This window comes from Lycium ferocissimum, chromosome 11 (assembly GCF_029784015.1).
Source record: "Lycium ferocissimum isolate CSIRO_LF1 chromosome 11, AGI_CSIRO_Lferr_CH_V1, whole genome shotgun sequence".
NCBI lineage: Eukaryota > Viridiplantae > Streptophyta > Magnoliopsida > Solanales > Solanaceae > Lycium > Lycium ferocissimum.
This window is the reverse complement of record NC_081352.1, coordinates 18,625,742-18,645,332: the sequence shown is the minus strand read 5'-3', so window position 1 is coordinate 18,645,332 and position 19,591 is coordinate 18,625,742. Positions and strand designations below refer to the sequence as shown.

The 19,591-nt window shown below is 39.5% G+C and overlaps 2 protein-coding genes across 2 annotated transcripts; one reads left to right on the top strand and one right to left on the bottom strand.

Moving 5' to 3' along the window:
* The first annotated feature begins 8,817 nt into the window (after positions 1-8,817).
* On the top strand, positions 8,818-12,566 carry LOC132037497 (methylesterase 10-like). Its single transcript, XM_059428033.1, has 3 exons — positions 8,818-9,223; positions 10,334-10,471; positions 12,136-12,566. The coding sequence occupies exons 1-3, from the start codon at positions 8,855-8,857 to the stop codon at positions 12,418-12,420; spliced, it is 792 nt and encodes a 263-aa protein (XP_059284016.1). The 5' UTR covers positions 8,818-8,854; the 3' UTR covers positions 12,421-12,566.
* Positions 12,567-14,649: 2,083 nt separating this feature from the next.
* Positions 14,650-19,367, bottom strand: LOC132036805 (geraniol 8-hydroxylase-like). Its single transcript, XM_059427195.1, has 5 exons — positions 19,171-19,367; positions 17,771-18,055; positions 16,618-16,803; positions 16,153-16,442; positions 14,650-15,339 (listed from the first exon to the last, which is right to left on the bottom strand). Exons 1-5 carry the CDS (start codon positions 19,307-19,309, stop codon positions 14,737-14,739), a joined length of 1,503 nt encoding a protein of 500 aa, XP_059283178.1. The 5' UTR covers positions 19,310-19,367; the 3' UTR covers positions 14,650-14,736.
* Positions 19,368-19,591: the final 224 nt, after the last annotated feature.

The following is a 19,591-nucleotide window of genomic DNA, read 5'->3' as shown; positions in this document are numbered from 1 at the left end:
ATTCATTATGATCGTTTGGTCTCATTTGGAGGCTGTGGCCGGTGGCCGAGCCTTATTTTGCCGTAGCAATTTTTGGATGGGACACGATTCATTATGATCGTTTGGTCCTTACATTGGAGGCTGTGGCCGGTGGCCGAGCCTTATTTTGCCGTAGCAAATGTTGAATCTTCCTGTCCACTTTAATCGGTGTCGTCGTCGGTGTGGGCACGGTTGTCCCCCAGCACTGATCCGAGCCTTGAGGCCGGGTGAGTGCTGTTATTTTCCTCCGGGTGAGTGCTCGTTTTGCCCTTCATACTTGTTCAAAGAACACGTTGTACTTGTTGCCTCATTAAAAACCTCGTCGGAAAACCCTTTTTGGGACAAAACCGTACTAAGGAAAAGAGTGCAACACGTGTTTTCAGGCCTAGATTCTATTTTCCAGCCGTTCTCGACTTCCTGAAAAAAGAAAGGTTAATGAGAGAATATGGCCCATACCTTAGCAGTAGTATCTCTTTAGGTGAGCCACGTTCCAGTTGTTGCGTAGTCGTTGCCCGTCCATTGATTCTAACTGGTACGATCCTTTGCCCGTTATACCGGTCACCTTGTACGGCCTTCCCAACGGACCCAAGCCTTCCCTCGTCGGGGTTTTTGGTGTGCAAGGTGACCTTTTCGAAGCACTAAGTCCCCCACTTGGAAATGCCGAAAGCCGGATCTCCGTTGTAGTATCTTTCCATTCTTTGTTTTTGGGCCGCTATGCGAATAGATGCGCATTCGCGTAGTTCATCCGCGAGGTCAAGTTTCACGCCCATGGCTTCCTCGTTGACTCCCCCCGACGGAGTACCGAAACGGAGGTCGGTTCACCGACTTCTACGGGATAAGAGCTTCGCCCCGTAAACCCGAGAATGGAGTTTCTCCGTGCTCGACTTTGACGTGGTCCCGTAAGCCCACAAAGACCTCCGGCGTCTTTCCAATCGGCTTCGACGCTTCAAGCCTCTTCTTAGACTTTGGATTATTGTTTTGTTCGTGGATTCCGCCCGTCCGTTCGCGCACGGTGATACGGGTTGATACGATTTTCTTGATCTTCAATCCTTCGAGGAAACCGTCGACCTTGTCGCCCACGAACCGAGGGCCGTTATCACAAGTTATCTCGGCGAGGATGCCGAAACGGCGATTTACGTGATCCCATACGAAGTCGATCACTTCTTTCTCTCTATCTTTTCGAAGGCCTGTGCTTCAACCCATTTAGAAAAATAGTCAGTCATAAAAAGAATGAAACGGGCCTTACCTGGCGCTTGGGGTAGCGGGCCCACGATGTCCATTCCCCACTTCATGAAAGGCCAGGGTGAGACCACCGAGAAGGCGCAGAACTCCCCGAGCCGGCGAATCATCGGGCGTGTTTCGGCATCCGTCGCACTTTCGACGAAATTCTTAGAGTCTTCATCCATCCTATTCCAATAATAACCGCCCCGATGATTTTGCGACTCGCAGCTTCGCACCGAGTGGTTGCCACAGTTCCCTTCGCGGACCTCTCTCAATACATACTCCGTTTCGCCCGGCCCAAACATTTAGCCAAAGGGCCGAGAAAAGATCGTCGATACAACAGACCATCCACCAAGCAAAATCGAGTCGCTTCGTTCTTAACGACCGCGATTCCTTTCGGGTCGTTCGGAGCTCGCCGTCACGCAAGTAGTCGATGTACCGCGCCAATCCCACGTTAGTCCCATTGTGTTTATCTCGCATATCCGTTTTCTATGGCCGTGTTTGACAGTGCACCGTGGTGCCGAGTTGATCTCCTCCCCATCGACCGAGGACCCTAAGTTTGCCGTGCGTCGCCTCGTTGTTCCTGTTCCCTGCATGTGCCGCACGGTCCACTCTCTAAATCGGTGAAGTATCACTTGGACTTTCTCGAGGTATCTCTGCATCCGTTCATCCTTGACCTCGAAAACACCGTTCACCTGGTTTGCGACCAAGAGCGAGTCGCATCGAGCTTCGATGCATTCGGCTCCCATGCTCCGAGCCAGCTCCAAACCTGCAATCACAGCCTCATACTCGGCTTCGTTGTTAGTCAATTTAGCAGTTCTAATTGACTGTCGAATGATATCCCCGCCCGGACTTTTGAGGACGATTCCCAGCCCCGAACCTTTAAGGTTCGAGGCCCCGTCCGTATGTAGAGTCCAAATGCCCGTGGTTCTTCCTGAGGTCAGCAGGAGTTCCTTCTCGACCTCGGGGACCATAGCTGGGGCAAAGTCGGCTACGACGAAGTCGGCCAAGACTTGGGGATTTAATGGCCGTTCGGGGTTTATATTCGATGTCGTACCCGCTAATTTCTACGTACCATTTTGTTAGCCTACCGGATAGCTCCGGTTTATGCATGATATTTTTCAAAGGGTAAGTGGTCACAACACGTATAGGGTGGCATTGAAAATAAGGTTTGAGTTTTCTGGAGGCGCTTACCAATGCTAACGCCAGTTTTTCTAAGTGAGGATACCGGGTTCGCATCCCCCAAAGTTCTATTCACATAATAGACGAATTACGTACCCGATTCCTCTCGACCAAAACGCCACTCACCGCTACTCCGAGACAGCTAGGTAGAGGAAAAAGCGGCTCGTCGGCCTTCGGTGTGTGCAAAGAACGGGGGGCTGGTCAAATACCTTTTCAGTTCTCGTAGAGCCTCTTGACACTCCGGTGTCCAAACGAAGTCGTTCTTTTTTCTGAGCAAGGAGAAGAAACGGTGGCATTTGTCGGAGGACCTCGATATGAAGCGACTCAGTGCCGCTATTCTCCCGGTGAGCCTTTGTACCCCTTTTATGCTGTTCACGACCTCGATATCCTCGATGGCTTTGATTTTGTCCGGTTGATTTCGATCCCCCCGGTTCGAGACCACGAAGCCCAAAATTTGCCGACCTCACCCCGAAGGTACACTTCTCCGGTTAAGCTTCATGTTGTATCCGCGAGCACATCGAAGGTTTCCGCAAATGCTTTACATGGTCCTCTCGTTTCCGTGGACTTAACAACCATATCGTCAATGTAAACTTCCATCGTTTTTCCTATATGTTCTTCGAACATTTCGTTAACTAGGCGTTGGTAAGTTGCACCGACATTTTTTAATCCGAAAGGCATGACGTTATAACAGTAAGTCCCATATCGGGTTATGAAGGATGTTTTCTCTTGATCCTCCGGGTGCATCCGGATTTGGTTATACCCGGAGTAAGCGTCGAGAAAACTTAGCATTTCATGTCCGGCCGTAGCATCGATCATTCTATCGATGTGCGGCAACGGGAATGAATCCTTCGGGCATGCCTTGTTTAAATCTTTATAATCGACACACATCCGAAATTTATTACCTTTCTTGGGCACCACCACCACATTAGCGAGCCAATCCGGATATTTCACCTCCCGGATGGAACCCATATTTAAAAGCTTTGTTACCTCGTCTTTGATGAAGGCATGCTTTGACTCCGACATGGGCCTCCTTTTTTGCTTCACCGGGGAGAACTTACCGTCCAAGCTGAGTTTGTGTGAAGCTACTTCTGGTGATATACCTGTCATATCTATATGCGACCATGCAAAACAATCGGCGTTAGCTCGAAAAAATCAATTAATTTGTGCTCGAGCTCCGGGTAAGCCCCGTGCCCGCATACCTTCGTCTGGTAGAACTCGACCGTAATGATCCGCTCCAGCCTCCCCCTGCGGTCGACTTGGTTGCGTTCGAGTCGTCAGGCGTGACAAAAGATCGGGGCGTCCCGAAGTCATCCTCTCCGTACTCCGGATCCGCTCCGATATTCTTTGATTGCTATTGGGGGGCTTCCTCCCCCCGGTTACACCCTTTTTCCCCGAGCCGGTTCCTCGTGCCGGGCGCCGATTCTTCTATAGCGAACATCTCCTTTGCCGCGGGTTGCTCACCGCGACGGTTTTCCCCCTAAGGTGGGGAACTTCACAGCATTTGATGCAATGTTGAAGGCACCGCCCTCATGCTATGTATCCAAGGTCTTCCCAACAACGCATTGTACTTCATGTCCCCTTCGATTACGTAGAACAAGGTCTGTTGAATGGTGGCCTCAATGTTTACGGCAAAGAGATCTCCCCTTTTGTGGTTTCGCCGCCATGTTGAACCCGCTGAGTACCCGGGTCGCCGGTACGATCCGATCGAGCAGTCCTAACTGTTCGACCACTCTCCATCGAATTATGTTGGCTGAGCTACCTGGATCAATCAAGATACGTTTAACCATAGTTTTAAAGATAAGTACAGAAATTACCAAAGCGTCATTGTGCGGTAGAACGACGCCCTCTGCGTCCGCGTCGTCGAAGGAGATGGAAGCTCCGGATAAATGATCTCGGGTACGTTTTTCCCGAACAATGGAGATCTTTGTCCGCTTCATTATCGGACACCTAGGGACGTCAATCCCCCCGACTATCATATTGATCACATGCTGGTGTTCGACTGGTTCGATCCTTCGATGGACTTCTCTCTCCTTATAATGGCTTTTGGCTCGTTCACTCAATAGTTCTCGTAGATGGCCGTTTTTCAACAACCGGGCTACCTCTTCTCTCAACTGGCTGCAATCCTCAGTGACCGTGAGTTCCGTGGTATTCACAAACCATGCTCGGATCCCGCGTCCCGGGATCTGTCCTTAGTGGCTTCGGCCACCGAACGTCCGAAACACGACCGATGGCCGAGACAAGATCCGAGGTACTGACGTTGAAGTTGTATTCCGAAATCCTTGGAGGACCTTTATTGCTGGCTGAACTCCCGGTGTCGCTTCTGAACGAGGGCCCCCGACTGTTTAGCGGGCGCGTGTCCATTCTGCTACCTCGACCGGAGAGGCGGCTCGGGCCTTCCCTTGATTTTTCCGTCTTAAAATTTGATCGCTCCGGGTGCGAGTATGGCCGAAACCTTTCTTTAGTCGATTCGGACTTCGCTCGTAACCCTTCCTCGGTTTCGAAGCTTCGTTCATCCTTGACCCACGGAGAGAGCTCGAGCTGGTCATCCTCCACCCGAATCTTCGACTCATACCGATTGTGGACATCGCCCATGTCACGGCCTCGTATTCCAGCAAGTTTTCCTTCAACTTGGCCGAGGCAACCGAGCTTAGCATATCGAGCCCCTTTGTGAAAGCTTGTGCGGCCCATTCTTCCGCACGGGGTAATTCCATCTGTTCCCTCTGGAACCGGGTGACAAACTCTCTCAGTAACTCATCGTCCCTTTGTGTAATCCGGAAGATGTCGGCCTTGCGGGCCTGTACCTTGATGGCACCGGCATGCGCCTTTACGAAGGCGTCAGCCAGCATTTCGAACGAAGTGATCGAGTGCTCGGGTAGATGGTCATACCACGTCAGCGCTCCCTTCGACAGCGTTTCGCCAAACTTTTTCAGTAGTACCGACTCAATTTCGTCTTCTTCCATATCATTGCCCTTTATGGCGCAGGTATATGAGGTCACGTGCTCGTGCGGGTCCGTGGTGCCGTCGTATTTCTGGATGTCGGGCATTTGAACCTCTTCGGATCGGTTCGGGGCCGCACTTGGTGGAAAAGGCCTTGGATGTACCTTTTCGAATTCGGCCCTTCAAAGAAAGGCGGGGCCCCCGTATCCGGTCCACCCGAGAGTTATATGTCTCGACCTTCTTCTCGGTCGAATCTACCCGTTTTGCCAAAATCTCAAGCATTTTTAGACCTCGGTGGAAGAACCGCCCCCGAATCGTTGCTCGACCACCCGCCGTTCGTTTCTTCCGCTTTCCACCGTACCCTTGGCCTTTTCCGCCCAACTTCCCCTTGTCCGCCTTGTAACCGGCATCGCCTTTCCTTGCTCGGCAATTGCTGTTCTCTGTTCCTGCAACATCTCGAAAATCAGACGCAAATTAATGCCGTCATTCGGTGCCTCCGGTTCCTTCCGGCCTTGGGTCCGAGACAATGTAACGGAGTTATGAGTTCTTAGGGGATCGCGTGGCCTAGGCGCATTCTCTTGATCCACGGTGTTTTGCCGATCGAGCCCCTCCCTCGAGTCAACGGGGTTCGGCTCACAGGTTCTGCGCACCCCCGTTGTTCACTGCCCTCATTTTCTGCTACAATTTCGGTGTTGTTAACGTGACCGGATTGCCCGATGTCAGCCATAGATTTGTTTTTGACGAGACGAACGAGGGGTTACGGTTAAAATGAGTTTCATAAGGATCAAGACTAAGAACTATTATCCTAGCCCCACGGTGGGCGCCAAACTGTTTACCCCGAAATCGGATAATCAATTGAATTTGTAAGTGGGTATAGGATATGTGCTTTGTTCTTGATGTATGTTAGATAAAGGAAATAGGAATTGGAAGGCTCACTAATGAAGCAGCCGAAGATGTAAACGTTTGTGAACAATGTATTATATGATTAGCAATAATTCTACAAAGAAACGGCCTAGGCCGAATGCATGAGAGGGGAATGAAAATATGAGATGCTTCAATTGTAAATGCTCTTCAAAGATAAAGGGAGCCAACCCCTCCAAAGGAGGGGGGTGTCCCATATTTATAGTGCTGCCTCCATGGGCTTCGTACAACGTGAACTAAAATAAAATAAAATAATAATAACAAGGACAGCTCTGAGCGGATTTGGTGGGATTAGACTGACGGCACCGTCTAACACACGCACGGTTGGTGGCTGACCATGTCAGGGCGCTACTGACGCGTGGCTCACTTGCAACGGCTGTACCGGACCAACGGCCAAACGGACCACCGGCCAAACGGACCAACGGCTATACGGACCCAATGGTCACACGGATCAATGGCTGTACGGACCAAATGGTGTCCTCACTCAGCTCCGGTCCAAGCGCTCCTCCGGTTTAGCTCGGATTTCATCAGGCACGTTCTAATCTTCCTTGCCTCGGTCCTCATTTCATCGGTTTACGTTATGTCCGGTTTTCACCGTACACAATAACGATAAAAGCTTTTGTCCTTATTTTTTGAAATAAAAATATCTTGATCAATTTTTTATATAATCAATTAATCATGACAACTACAAAGGCAATGGGAATTAAGCCTTGTATGAACATAGAATAATCAGAAAGTGAATTGATCGCTTGGAAATATCTATGTTCCTACTTGGGGGGACCCAGCTACTTTTATGGAGGACGGGAGAAACGTGGGTCTCTTCGGCTTTCTAGATACTAGGAGTTTTGATGGACTCGTGATTAGTGATCAGAGATGGAAATAGAATTTTAATTGCAGATTGATCAATCGAATAATTTTGGTTATGAGATATGTATAAAGTATTAATTTAGAACTTAATAAATTAGGAGAATTAAATTTCAAACACATAAATTGTAATTTCAAATGACATTTTTGCTCGTGATAATAAATTAATAAGATGGTGATAATAAACGGACGAATCAGATTGGATATGAGTTTTTTTTACCCATCCCCCGGGCGCTCTCTTTTACTCCCTTGGTGACTCGAATTCACAATTTTCGAGCTGGAGGTGGAGGGTGTTTATTATTTGAACAACCCCCTCTTGTCTAGAAAATGAGTTAACCAACGAATATATGAATATTCATATTATTCATGATTTCAGAAATAGGCAGGTTCGAACATAAACTAAAAGTTAAAATGAGTTTAGATTCTCGAAAAGCAAGAACTCAAGAAACAACAAGCAAACATATGACTATTGTTAATATAGATATCCATATTATACATCTGAATATATTTATTTAGTGAATAATGTGAATAATCTCCATATTTCATTCAGTTTTACATAGTTAGTTATTCAATGTATATTTAATGGCCGAATTTGGATGATTGCTTATTTTTGTTAACCATTTGACTAGGTCTGGAATAATTACGCGTACGGCATGTGTATCATGGTTTATAGTGTACTTTAGCTGAGATTTGCTACCGTATTACGTTTTACCGACAAAAATGATTCACGTGGGCATACTATTTTTGTGCACTACACCAAAAAGGAGTATTTCCTGCCTAAAATGTTTCATACAAACAATTCGGCAAAAGTTTTGACCGAACAACACAAAAGGAAGAGAAGAAAATATGGCCAACTTTGAGGAAACGTGATAAAAATTGCCTCTTATACTAAAGGATTGGTTTAAAATAGTCCCTTAAATATGGACTGAGCAGTTTCAATAAGCTTGTCGAAAGTTCATACTTTTAATCTCTGTTATAACCTGTATTTTTTGTGGTTCGTTTATCACATTATTTCGGTGTTTTCTTCTTTTCTTTTCTTTTTTTAATGTTATGTACTGCTTTCCGTCTTAGTTGTCATGTCTCCTTCATTTTCATATTTTTTTCATTCAAACTGCTTTGAAATACTTTACTTGAGTCGAGGGTCGACCGGAAACAACATCTCTATTTGCATGAGGTAATGATTAGGTCTGCGTACACTCTATCATCCTTAGAAACCGCACCCCTCCCCCTTCACCCCGCCCCCAAACCTATAGCTAGCATTGCATTGAGTATGCTGTTGTTGTTGTTATTGTGAACTTGACACAAACAGTGTAAGTAAAAAAAAAAAAAAACTTTAGCACCAACTTCCATCAAATCTTAACTAATGCGACACAAAATAAAAAAAAAATAAAAAAATAGCACCATATAGCAAGACGATATAAAATAACAGAAATTGTACATAAAATATCTGCATTAGATTATAGAAATAAGCAAAAAAAAATAACAAAAATTACAATAATTGTACCTCTCCGGCTAATTTGCCCACTTTTTTAATAGCTTCCGTTAAATCGAACAAACATTGTATGGTAATTACTAGATGGAGACTAAAGATATTAACTTTGAAGACCAAACCATATGGGGACCATGGTGGCTTTTAAATAACCTTCTCTGTCCGCCTTAATTCTCTGTCCCCCTTAAAACTAGTAAATATTACTTGAGAAAGAGTTGTGATATGGAGAAAGTTTTAAAGAAGCATTTTATTCTAGTTCATGGATTTTGCCTTGGTGCTTGGTGTTGGTACAAACTTATCACACTTCTTGAAAAATCAGGTCACAAAGTTACTGCTTTAGACCTTAGTGCTTGTGGGATCAATATGAAACAACTCAAGGAAATTGGTTCAATATCTGATTATGTTCAACCATTGATGGATTTTATGGTCTCTTTGCCAAATGATGAAAAGGTTATTTTGGTAGGTCATAGCTATGGTGGCCTTTGCATTTCTCTTGCCATGGAAGCCTTTCCTCAGAAAATTTCAGCAGCAATTTTCATCTCTGCTTATATGCCCAATCATATAGATCCTCCTGCATTTCTTATTCAAGAGGTATTTTGCATTCATTTGGATTTTAATTTTTACATGATGAGATCATTAAAAATAGTCTCATTTTAATTTATGTGAAGGTGTTTGATAGGGCATGTAGGTTAAGAAAAGGCAAATTGTGATCTGAATTAAATCTTCAAAATTTCCATGTCTATAAATTTGAAGTTAAATGTTATTAATACTAAATACGAAAGATATCATTTTTTTTTTGGACAGATTGAAAAGGAAAGAGTGTTACATAAATTGAGACCCAAAAGAGAAATAGTAATAGATAACTATCAGTACCATACATAATAAGTGGGATAAACATCAAACTGAAGGGAAAAATATTTGGGCTCAATATATTAATGTTGTGGAAGAACTTTTACACTATCACATCACCTTAAAGATACTTAAATATGTAAATGCAGTCATGTATGATAAGAGAAAGTAATGAAAAATAAGTTGTAGCTTCAATAACAAATTAAAATACACTCACAAAAAGTCTTTACACTACTAGAATTTATAAGTTAAATTTGAAAAGTAGTGCAGATAACTTACAACAATTGACTAAAATATAGTTTGATCAAGTTTTCAAAATCTGCTTGCTTTTTCGACTAGTATTTTTGGAGAATAGAAATTTGTGTTTGATTAATCAATTTCAAAGTGCTTTTGTCAATATTAGAGTAGTACTATGTGTCTAACCATTGTTCCAAAAGTATTTATTGGGAAAAGTTACTTTTTTAGCTTTTGATCAAAAGCAGCTTGTGCTACTGTTAAAAAACACTAATTCTATCTCTAAAAAGCTTGGATAAATAAATACCTTAACATATATTTAAGATAAGCACGTTTAACTTCCCAAAAGCTTGCCAAACATGCTGTAAATTGGTGTATAAAATTTTTAAACGTGCTGTAAATTTGTGTATAATATTTTTTTTTTTATACTCATGGTATATATAAGTGATTAAATATTGTTTACCATTGTCAAAGGCCAAAAAAATAAGTGATTAAATCCATTTTACATGGCTGTTGTCTCTTAATAGGAGAGGATTTTCATGCAGATTCTTTCCTATCTATGTAATTGATGAATACCAAAGTTCTTTTGTCCCTTCAAATTTTGTGGTTGCATTGCAGTACTTCAGGAGAACTTCAATGGAGTCGCTCATGGATTGTCAATTTACATTCGATAAAGGAATGGAAAATAAACCAACATCATCTATTTTTGGCTCACATTTCATGCAAGCTAATCTTTACACGCATTGCCAAGCTGAGGTTATTACTTTAAATTTTTACAACGAATATAAATTTGCTTTACAAGGATTGGATGCGTGTCTTCTAAAACATAATAGAGTATTCAATATTGGATGATGCATATGTAACTCATTTTATATTAACCCGTTCAAATATGTCTATATTTAAATGAGTTGTATAAGAATGACCATTTTTATATTTGAAAACAATTTACCTTTATGCAATGAATTATATTCATATAAAATATATGTGACTCATTTAACACACAAGTTTAAAAGTCTTTTCTATTTTATTAAAGTCTGTGTCCAAATAAATGAGTTTACATAAATTGAGCGGATGGAGTATTCAATAACGCATATTTAAACCGCTAAAAATGGATAAACCAGATTCCAAATAATTTTAACTCAACGGTGGCATTTATTGAGTAGTTCTTTGTGAATTGTACAGACTATATTTGTTTTGTCTTTTGATTGATTATTAATAAAATGGCCCTACGTGATGAAAAGCCTAGTGTCCTTTGATTTCTTTTTTTTTTTTAAAGAGTAGTCCTTTTGTAAGGCGCTAATGTTTAATCACAATAATGGAAGTGGCGCATAAGGAGTTCATGATAATATGTACCAATATTCTGTTGAAATTAGGAAGATATTGACAAGTTCACCAATTCACTTGTGTCCCAAAGGTCCTGAAAATATTCCAGCGAAATGAGCAGCTATTACTTTGCAATTTTTATCTCTTTTTTTAATATTTTTTTAACATAAATTAAGAACTTTATCAATTACTATAATTATAAGATCCATTAAACTTAAGAATAAATCTCCATAATCTTTTCACATAAATTACATTCTAACACTTATACACTATCATCCTTAAATTAAAAGTGGAGGTGATTTACATATATATCACTAATTTATCCATTTTCATATGATTCATAATTAATTTTATTTTTACTTGGTGGATGAATTTTGTTTTCTCTTTTAAAAGAAGTTATATTTCACATATAATTTTGTAAGGAATTTGGAGAAAGATAGCCTTCTTCACATAATTAATTTTTTGTGAATGCGTTGGTTTTATTACTTGTTTTATTTGTTTGTTAGTTTACTTTTTGATAGAAAACACTCTTAGGATAAAAGCTTATCACACACAAAACAATTGCTCACAAAAATAGAAGTGTTTTATGTCTAGAGGGATCTAAATGATAGTAAAGAAAGAATTTTTTTTGGTAAATGAGAACATCAGTAATAAATGATATATAAACAAACATGCGGGTTGATCTCTAGCTTTAATTTCAAAAGCGATTCAGAATCATGGATAGTTATCCTATTAACTGTTTATTTGCTCAAAAAATTAAATAAACTGGCTATTATTGTAATTTCTGAAATTTTAGGGTTTTTGCTGAAATTGAAAAATTGAAATCATAGGTCAAAACACTATGTATGGTTGGTATGAGCTTCCTAAACAAGAATTCTTGAACAATAAATAATAGATTCATATATTCTCAATTCAACCCAATTTATTCTGCCTTTTTCTTGGGATTAGTTCTTATTTGTACATTGTTATTCTCAATTATATCTAACTCCTATTTGTGATTCTTGCGCAACTACTTAATTATGTAGGAGCTATAAATATTTTAATCATTTTTACTGTGTAAGAATCTAAAAGTTTCATGGGACATATAATTTTGTTAGGACTTGGAATTGGCAAAGATATTGATAAGACCAGGCAAGTTTTTCACAGAAGACATGTCAAAGGAAGGGCTGTTGACACAAGAAAAGTATGGGTCGGTAAGAAGAGTTTATGTGGTGTGCCAAGATGATCTAGTCATGGAAGAAGAATTCCAAATATATAATATACAGAAGAGCCCTCCTGATCAAGTCAAATTGATTGCCAAATCTGGCCATATGGTCATGATATCCCAAGCTCAGAAGCTTTCCCTCTGTCTGCAGGAAATTGCTAGCAATAATGATCATTGAATAGATTAATAAATGGCTTAATACATTCACATGTACAACCTCTTAAACTTGAAAGTAAATTTCATTTGAACACTCGAATACAAATTGTTCTAATTGAGCACATGAAAACATGATAGGCATTCCTAGTAGATACTAACATATTTTAAAAAAACTTTTGCGCATGATCCAAGTGTCCATTACGTAGATAAGTTAACTATATAAAATAGGTCATCCCTTTAATTATATACATCATCATCAATTGGAACATGCCTGAGGTTTTACGACTAATTGAGATTAATCCATATAATAAAGGACGTAACATATTTTAAGTGGTTAATGTATATCTACACAATAGGCATCTAAGAACACGCGAAAAAAAAAAATTCAAACTTTTAATGTGTCTAGTTAGGAAACATTAAATCATGTGTTTAGGTGCTCAATTGAAACAAGTAGTAGTTCGAGTATCTAAATAAAATTTATTCACAAGTTTGAGGGGTTGTTGATGTATCAATCTTAATAAATTGATATGAGCTTTTATAGAATTACATGACCATATAATTGATCTCAATTTTCTTACGATTTAGATATAGTTATTATAGTATTGTTGAATTTAACGGCGGCCGGTTGTTCATATTAGAACAAAAATAAGAATTTAAAAACAATAAGTTTAGTCTCAACTCTCAATCTCCTTCGTTTATCTTTTTTTTAAAAAGAAAATCAAGGGTCCACTAGCTCATATGAAAGCAACATGAACACTCTGCAAAGAAATGAAAGAAATTGTGGAATCGATTTCAAAAAATAATGCAAGGTCGTGGAAAAGAATCTATGGCATTTTCTATAGTGTTGGACCAAAAGTTTCGTGTCTAGGGGATTTTATTGTGATGTTCTTGTCTTGTCACTAGCCATCAGTAACTGGAACCATTCACTTATAGGTATTTCATAAGAACTTATTTAGCTCGGTGGAATACAACAATTAATAAAAGGAAAATATTCAAAATTATATATCTTTGTGGTTTCGGAAATGATCTGTACTTGCCCTCCATATAAAGTTGGGGTTAACCATGCCCTCGTCGTTACAACACTGGCACACATTTTATAATGAATCAGTTTACAAACACTTCGCGAAGTAAACGACTTCTTCTATTAATTACTTCAACAATGAAAAATTCCTCAACTCAACTGAATATATGTAAACGACTGCGAAAACTAACACTGGAATTGAATGATTGAACGGAAAATACAAGGATAGATAGAAGGGGAATGAGAAGCTCAGACTAAGAATGGAGATGAGAGGAATCAGACAGCTTACTCAACAATGGGCATAAGCCTAATTTGCTCCCCTTAAGTCGCTATCCTGGATCCCAAGCATAGCCACTTAATCTAATGTTGGGTTGGTTTGTAATACTGGTCCAGCACCATTCATAACAATAAGCAGATAGACTAGCCAATTATGGTGTTTCTTGTTCAACCACTGAATGGTTGGGATTCACAGTTCAATTGCCCATAGAAACCAGAGGTGAACTCAACAGGGATACAACAAATATTCCCTCTTTCGAAAGGAGAATTATGCACAACACTTTGCTCAGGACAGGGATATGGAAAGAATTTATGGATTTGATATTAAGGCTGAAGTTTGTCCCCCACTGCATAATTTTTGGTCAGTTTATTTGAAAATCCTAGTATATATATTATTTGGAGCCTGTTCCAATAATGCAGGTGAAGGTTTTAAGTAACCCTTTCTTTTGTAAAGTTTGCTTATTATGAGAAATGGAAAATCCCACTCAATTGAGTTGTGTAAAATGTTTTTTTTAAAAAAGCCTACTTTGATCCCTTAATTAATCGCCATTTTATCAACTCAGATCGCAAACATAGCCACTTAATTTGGTGTTGGGCTGCTTTATCGATACTGGTCCAGGTCATTCACAAAATACCTCTGGTTCCAATAAGAACCTTGTTCTCAAGGTTCGAGTAGGCAAGCCTTACATGCACGTGGTCTGGCCCATCTAGCATATTCACCAACACATTTGCCTTTGTGGTTTGCAAAATACATACTTTTTCTCTGTATCACTGATGGAACCATTAAGAAATAAAAAGGGAAAAGGTTTGAATATACTCCGAGCAATTATATCATCCATTAAAAAGGTGGCATATTTATGCCCTTTCCGTAACACAAACGGCTCTAATATATCCTTTTCGACTGACGGAATTGAAAAAATTAAAATCAAAATCATGATCACGAGAAAATTAAAGATAAAAGCTTTAGATTTGCCCATCTACTTTCAAAAATAGTTTATAGATCCGTTAGATCATGGTACAAGGCCAATGTGTGACAAACCTTCAAAGTGGAATAGGTACGACGCGTAGACGACACGATTTTGCTAATGTAAGACCAAACTTTTCTTCCATGTCCAAGTCTTTTGGTGCTATTTCCCCTTCAACCTTCCAATCAAATGAATTCAACAATGAACCCAATATAACCGGAACAATCCTCATTGCCAAAGGTAAGCCAGGGCATATTCTCCGACCCCCACCAAATGGAATTAACTCGAAATCTTGGCCTCGAACCTCAAACTCCGAACCCCAAAATCTCTCGGGCTTAAATACCAAAGGGTCCTCCCAAATATTTGGGTCGCGGCCCATTAACCAAACATTAACTACAACTAGAGAGCCCTTAGGGACAAAGTAACCACACACCTCGACGTCTTGTTTGGCATTGCGCAAGAAAAAGGGGCCCGGTGGGTGTAATCGCATGGTTTCTTTCACGATGCATTGCAAATAAGGGAGGACGGAAATATCTTTTTCTTCTATTACTTTGCCTTTGCCAATAACTTCTTCGAGCTCGGTTTGGGCTTTTCTCATTACATTTGCGTTTTTCATGACCTCTGCCATTGCCCATTCCACTGTATTTGAAGTTGTTTCAGTTCCAGCAACAAAAAGGTCCTGCAATACTAATCCCACAGTTGAGAAACTAGGAGAACTTATTACTCCCTTCTTCCCAAATTACTTATCATGTTTCACTTTTTGAGAGTCAAACTTTGTAAACTTTGACTAATATTTTAAAACGTATTTTTTCATCAAATTGACATGAGAAAAGTTGCAGTTTTGTTGTACTTTTCGAATAATTTTTGAATATCTTAATTTTGATTGTAAATATTAAGATAATCTAATCCAAATAAACGCATTAAAGTTAAATTATTTCTAAAACAAACAACTAATTTGGGACGGGGGAGTACCATATATGCTATACATCATCATAGAGAATATGGATGGTGTTATTTCCTTTTAAAGATACAAATTAGTCTATTCTAATTAGAAAGCAACAAATGTACAATAATCTGTAAACAGTCCAATTTGGGATATACCTATTGTCTTCCCTAGTCGTATATTCGTAAGTATATGTATATCTACTTAAACGCTGTGTGTTCTGAATGTATATCTAACTCCGTTTATACTCTCTTTTTCCACACATATATATCAGATTCGATTCCAAAATATTAGGTTCTGTGGAACCCATGGACCCATTGTTGAATCCGCTGCTCATTAGTAGCTATGATATTTAACTATATCTTGCATTTCAATAAAATGTATTGGACAATCCTAGAAATGCAACTAAAACATAAAAGGTCAAAAAAGACGAAAACATATATATGCCAAAGGAAGAAGATCAAAAGAAACCTAATGAAGCCAAACATCGTAGCATTTGGTAAATTATCTACTGAATGAATGAATAAGAAGAATCAGTATCAGACATACCAGGAACATATGTTCTATGTCCTTTTTTTCAATTGCCTTGGGATCTTCTTGGCTAACATTGAGCAGTACATCAAGAACGTCGTTGCTACTAGTACGAGTTTGCAACTTCCTGTGCTCCATGCGTTCATCGATTAACCCCTCAAAAAGCTTAAGCAACATCCCCCCATGAATGCTAATACGTCGCCTAATCCCTTGAGGATCCATCCTTTTTAGAATAGGGAAGAAATCCACAATGTTGGGCTTACCAAACTCCTTCATAAATTTGCAAACTAATTCTCTAAATTCTTTACCTGAATTCACATACAACAATAACGATGTTTCAATTCCAAGCAAGTTAGGGTCAAATATACATGAATCATCACTGACTATGTCGCCTCATTCAGTTATTTATACAAAATAAATAGTGCTAAGAATTCTCCATATTTTCAACAGACATATAAATATTGATGGGACTAAAAGACTCACCTGAATTTACATAGGGGTCGGCAAAATCCCTGGAGAAAATGGTATTGGAAAGTAAACTTAATGAGGTATAGAAAGTAGCTTGGCCAATATCAACTGCCTCCCCTGTTTGGCTATGCTTCTGGCAATAAGCAATAAGTTCTTTGATCTTCCTAGACCTCAGATACTGGTTTGCATCAAGCCTGTTCCCTGGGAAAAATAGTGGCAAAATCAACTTAGTTTACAGTAACCTCAAGTTAGTGGTTCACTGGTTTGATTATGACACTTTTATTGGGTTGATACAGCGGGTTGAATGCAATATTATCCATCAAATTATTGGGTTACAATATACGCTCCCCGTTTCAATTTAACGATCGCGTTATCTTTTTCACAGTCATTAAGAAAAACAATAAGTATAAGACATGGTTACTAAGTTAACCTTATTTAATAAAAGTAGATGATTTGATGATTTCTTTTTCTTAAATATTGCGTCATTAAGGGTATAATAATTGAAAACAATTGTCAACTTTAGTCTTGAATTTCTAAAGCGACAATTATTTTGCGATTATTATCTTGATCTAAAGTGATTATTAATTTCGGACGGAGGGAGTTTCAAATAGTAAAATCCAGCGGGTTAAAATGGAACCCAAACGTACAAGTCAAATTTGGAGACTGCAAATTATATAAATTTAAAAGTACTTAAGCTAACAATTTAAGTGGGCGTTTGGCCATAAAAATTATTCACCTTTTTCCGGAAATTTTTTTCACTTTTTTTACTTTTAGCGTTTGGCCATAAAAATTATTCACTTTTTTTCGGAGTTGTATTCCGGAATACTAAAAACAAGAAAAACTTGTTTTTCAAAGTTTTTCAACTTTTTTCACTTTTTTACACTACATTTCACCAAAAACTACAATTTCAAAAATTATGGTCAAACACAACTCCAACTCCAACTTCAAAAATTCTAAAAAAAGTGATTTTTTTTTTGGTATTTATGACCAAACGGGCCCTAAGAAAAATATATTGGTTTTCACTTTTTCCTCGAGAAGTAAAATAAAAAGGATGGGAAGTTGGGTCATGTTAGGCGGGTTGGATTATTACATGTTGTTTGACCAACCTATTTTAACGCAAGCAAACTTGGGGTGGATTGAGTTTGAGTAATCAGCCAATGAAAAATACCTGAGAAGATATAAGTATTCAAGATTTTCCGGAGTTGTCTCCATCGATTATCCATAGACAGCCATATTACAGAAAATTGGTGATGGTTGTGGGCATGCATTGCATCTGGGACTGTTCTTGAAAATGCTAATTCTTGCTTTTGAAGGACTTCTTTAGCACCAGCTGATGAAGATATCACCATTGTGGTTGTGTTCCCCAATTTCAGGCTGAATATTGGACCATATTTCTTGCCAAGCCTTGCTAGGGACTTGTGTGGTTGTTCACCTAGTAAGTTATGAAGATTACCTGCAGAAGTAGAGCCAAGATTTGAAGTTTACGAGTTCTGAATTCTATAATTTTTTTAAATTACTTTAAGACAAATACAAAATTTAAACTAATATTACGGAGCTCAATCAGATCATTTCAATCCCTTTTAGCTGGTCTAGACCTGAGATTGACTTCTTGAAACTGAATACTGATGGGTGTGCAAAAGGAAATCCGGGTCCTAGTAGTGGAGGAGGCATTATCAGAGATGAGCATGGAAAATTAATCGATGCTTTTGGGAAGTTCTTTGGAAACCAGACCAACAACATGGCAGAAACCTTGGCTCTGGAGATTGGCATCAACCAGGGGCGGATGCAGTAAGAGGCCACCCGAACACCCTGAACAAAAAATTACAGTGTATATTTAGGATAAATTTTCTGTGTTCATGTACATATATTGACTTTTGAACACCCTGAACATCTATTACAGTGTATTTAGGTCTAGTTATTTTTCCGAACACCCTGAGTGAAAATTCTGGATCCGCCATTGGCATCAACTGATGTGTGCGGAATGGCATTAGTAACCTTGAAGTGGAAGTTGATTCCAAATTACTTGTCGATTGGATTATGAACAACAAAGACCTTCCATGGGACATGTGGAATACCCTAGAGAACATCAAGACTGATCTTGACAAACTGGAAAATAGAGCATTGTTATAGGGAAGGTAATAAAGTTGCTGATGGCTTAGCAAATTGGGGACTGCAATGTTCAGATACTACATGGATAAACCATCCACACTCTGCCTAAGGAAATTAGGGGGGCCCTCAACATAGACATAATGAAGTTTCCCTCTTTTAGGATAAAATGTTGCAAGAAATCCTGTTTTGATAAGTCTAGCATGTATAGATTTTACTCTTTCGATGTTCCTTGAGGGATCAACTTTTGTATAGAGAGATGAATGCATCTCAACCAATATTTTTGTGAGCTGACAATGAAATCCTGCTATATGTATGGTTTGGAGGCTGGAGCCTTAGTAGGTATAAGGAGGTTCTCCTCCCTTGTTTCTGTACTTTTTGATTATCTATAAAAGAACATCCACTCTCAATAGAGTTGGATGATTAACTTTAAAAAAAAAAAAAGTGTTCAATCGAACTTACCTATGAAGGGTAAATGGATTGGACCTGGTGGAAGTTTCCTGTTGTTATATCCTCTGCTTCTAATTTCTTGTACCAGACAGAGGATTTTGACCAAAGTCCAGGCAAGGACTAATCCTCCAAAAATGGCTATGTAATCCATGGTTTGTTTCTGTTTTTCTCCTTAACAACATCATCATACTTAAAAGAAATAGGTACGACCAAACATTATTTAATACTCTATAACTGCATTATTTCTTCTAGGTTCTGGAAGTTTGGGTAATAAAAAGAAGGGGAAAGGGTCCCCAATTTATTCCTCTACATTAATATATTATTCACATCTATCCTATATTATAACTATGTGGCCAAAGTTACTCATATCGTTAAGAATGGTTTCAAATATACCCTCAGATTGACGCCTTTTTTCAATTCCCCTTTCAATTAC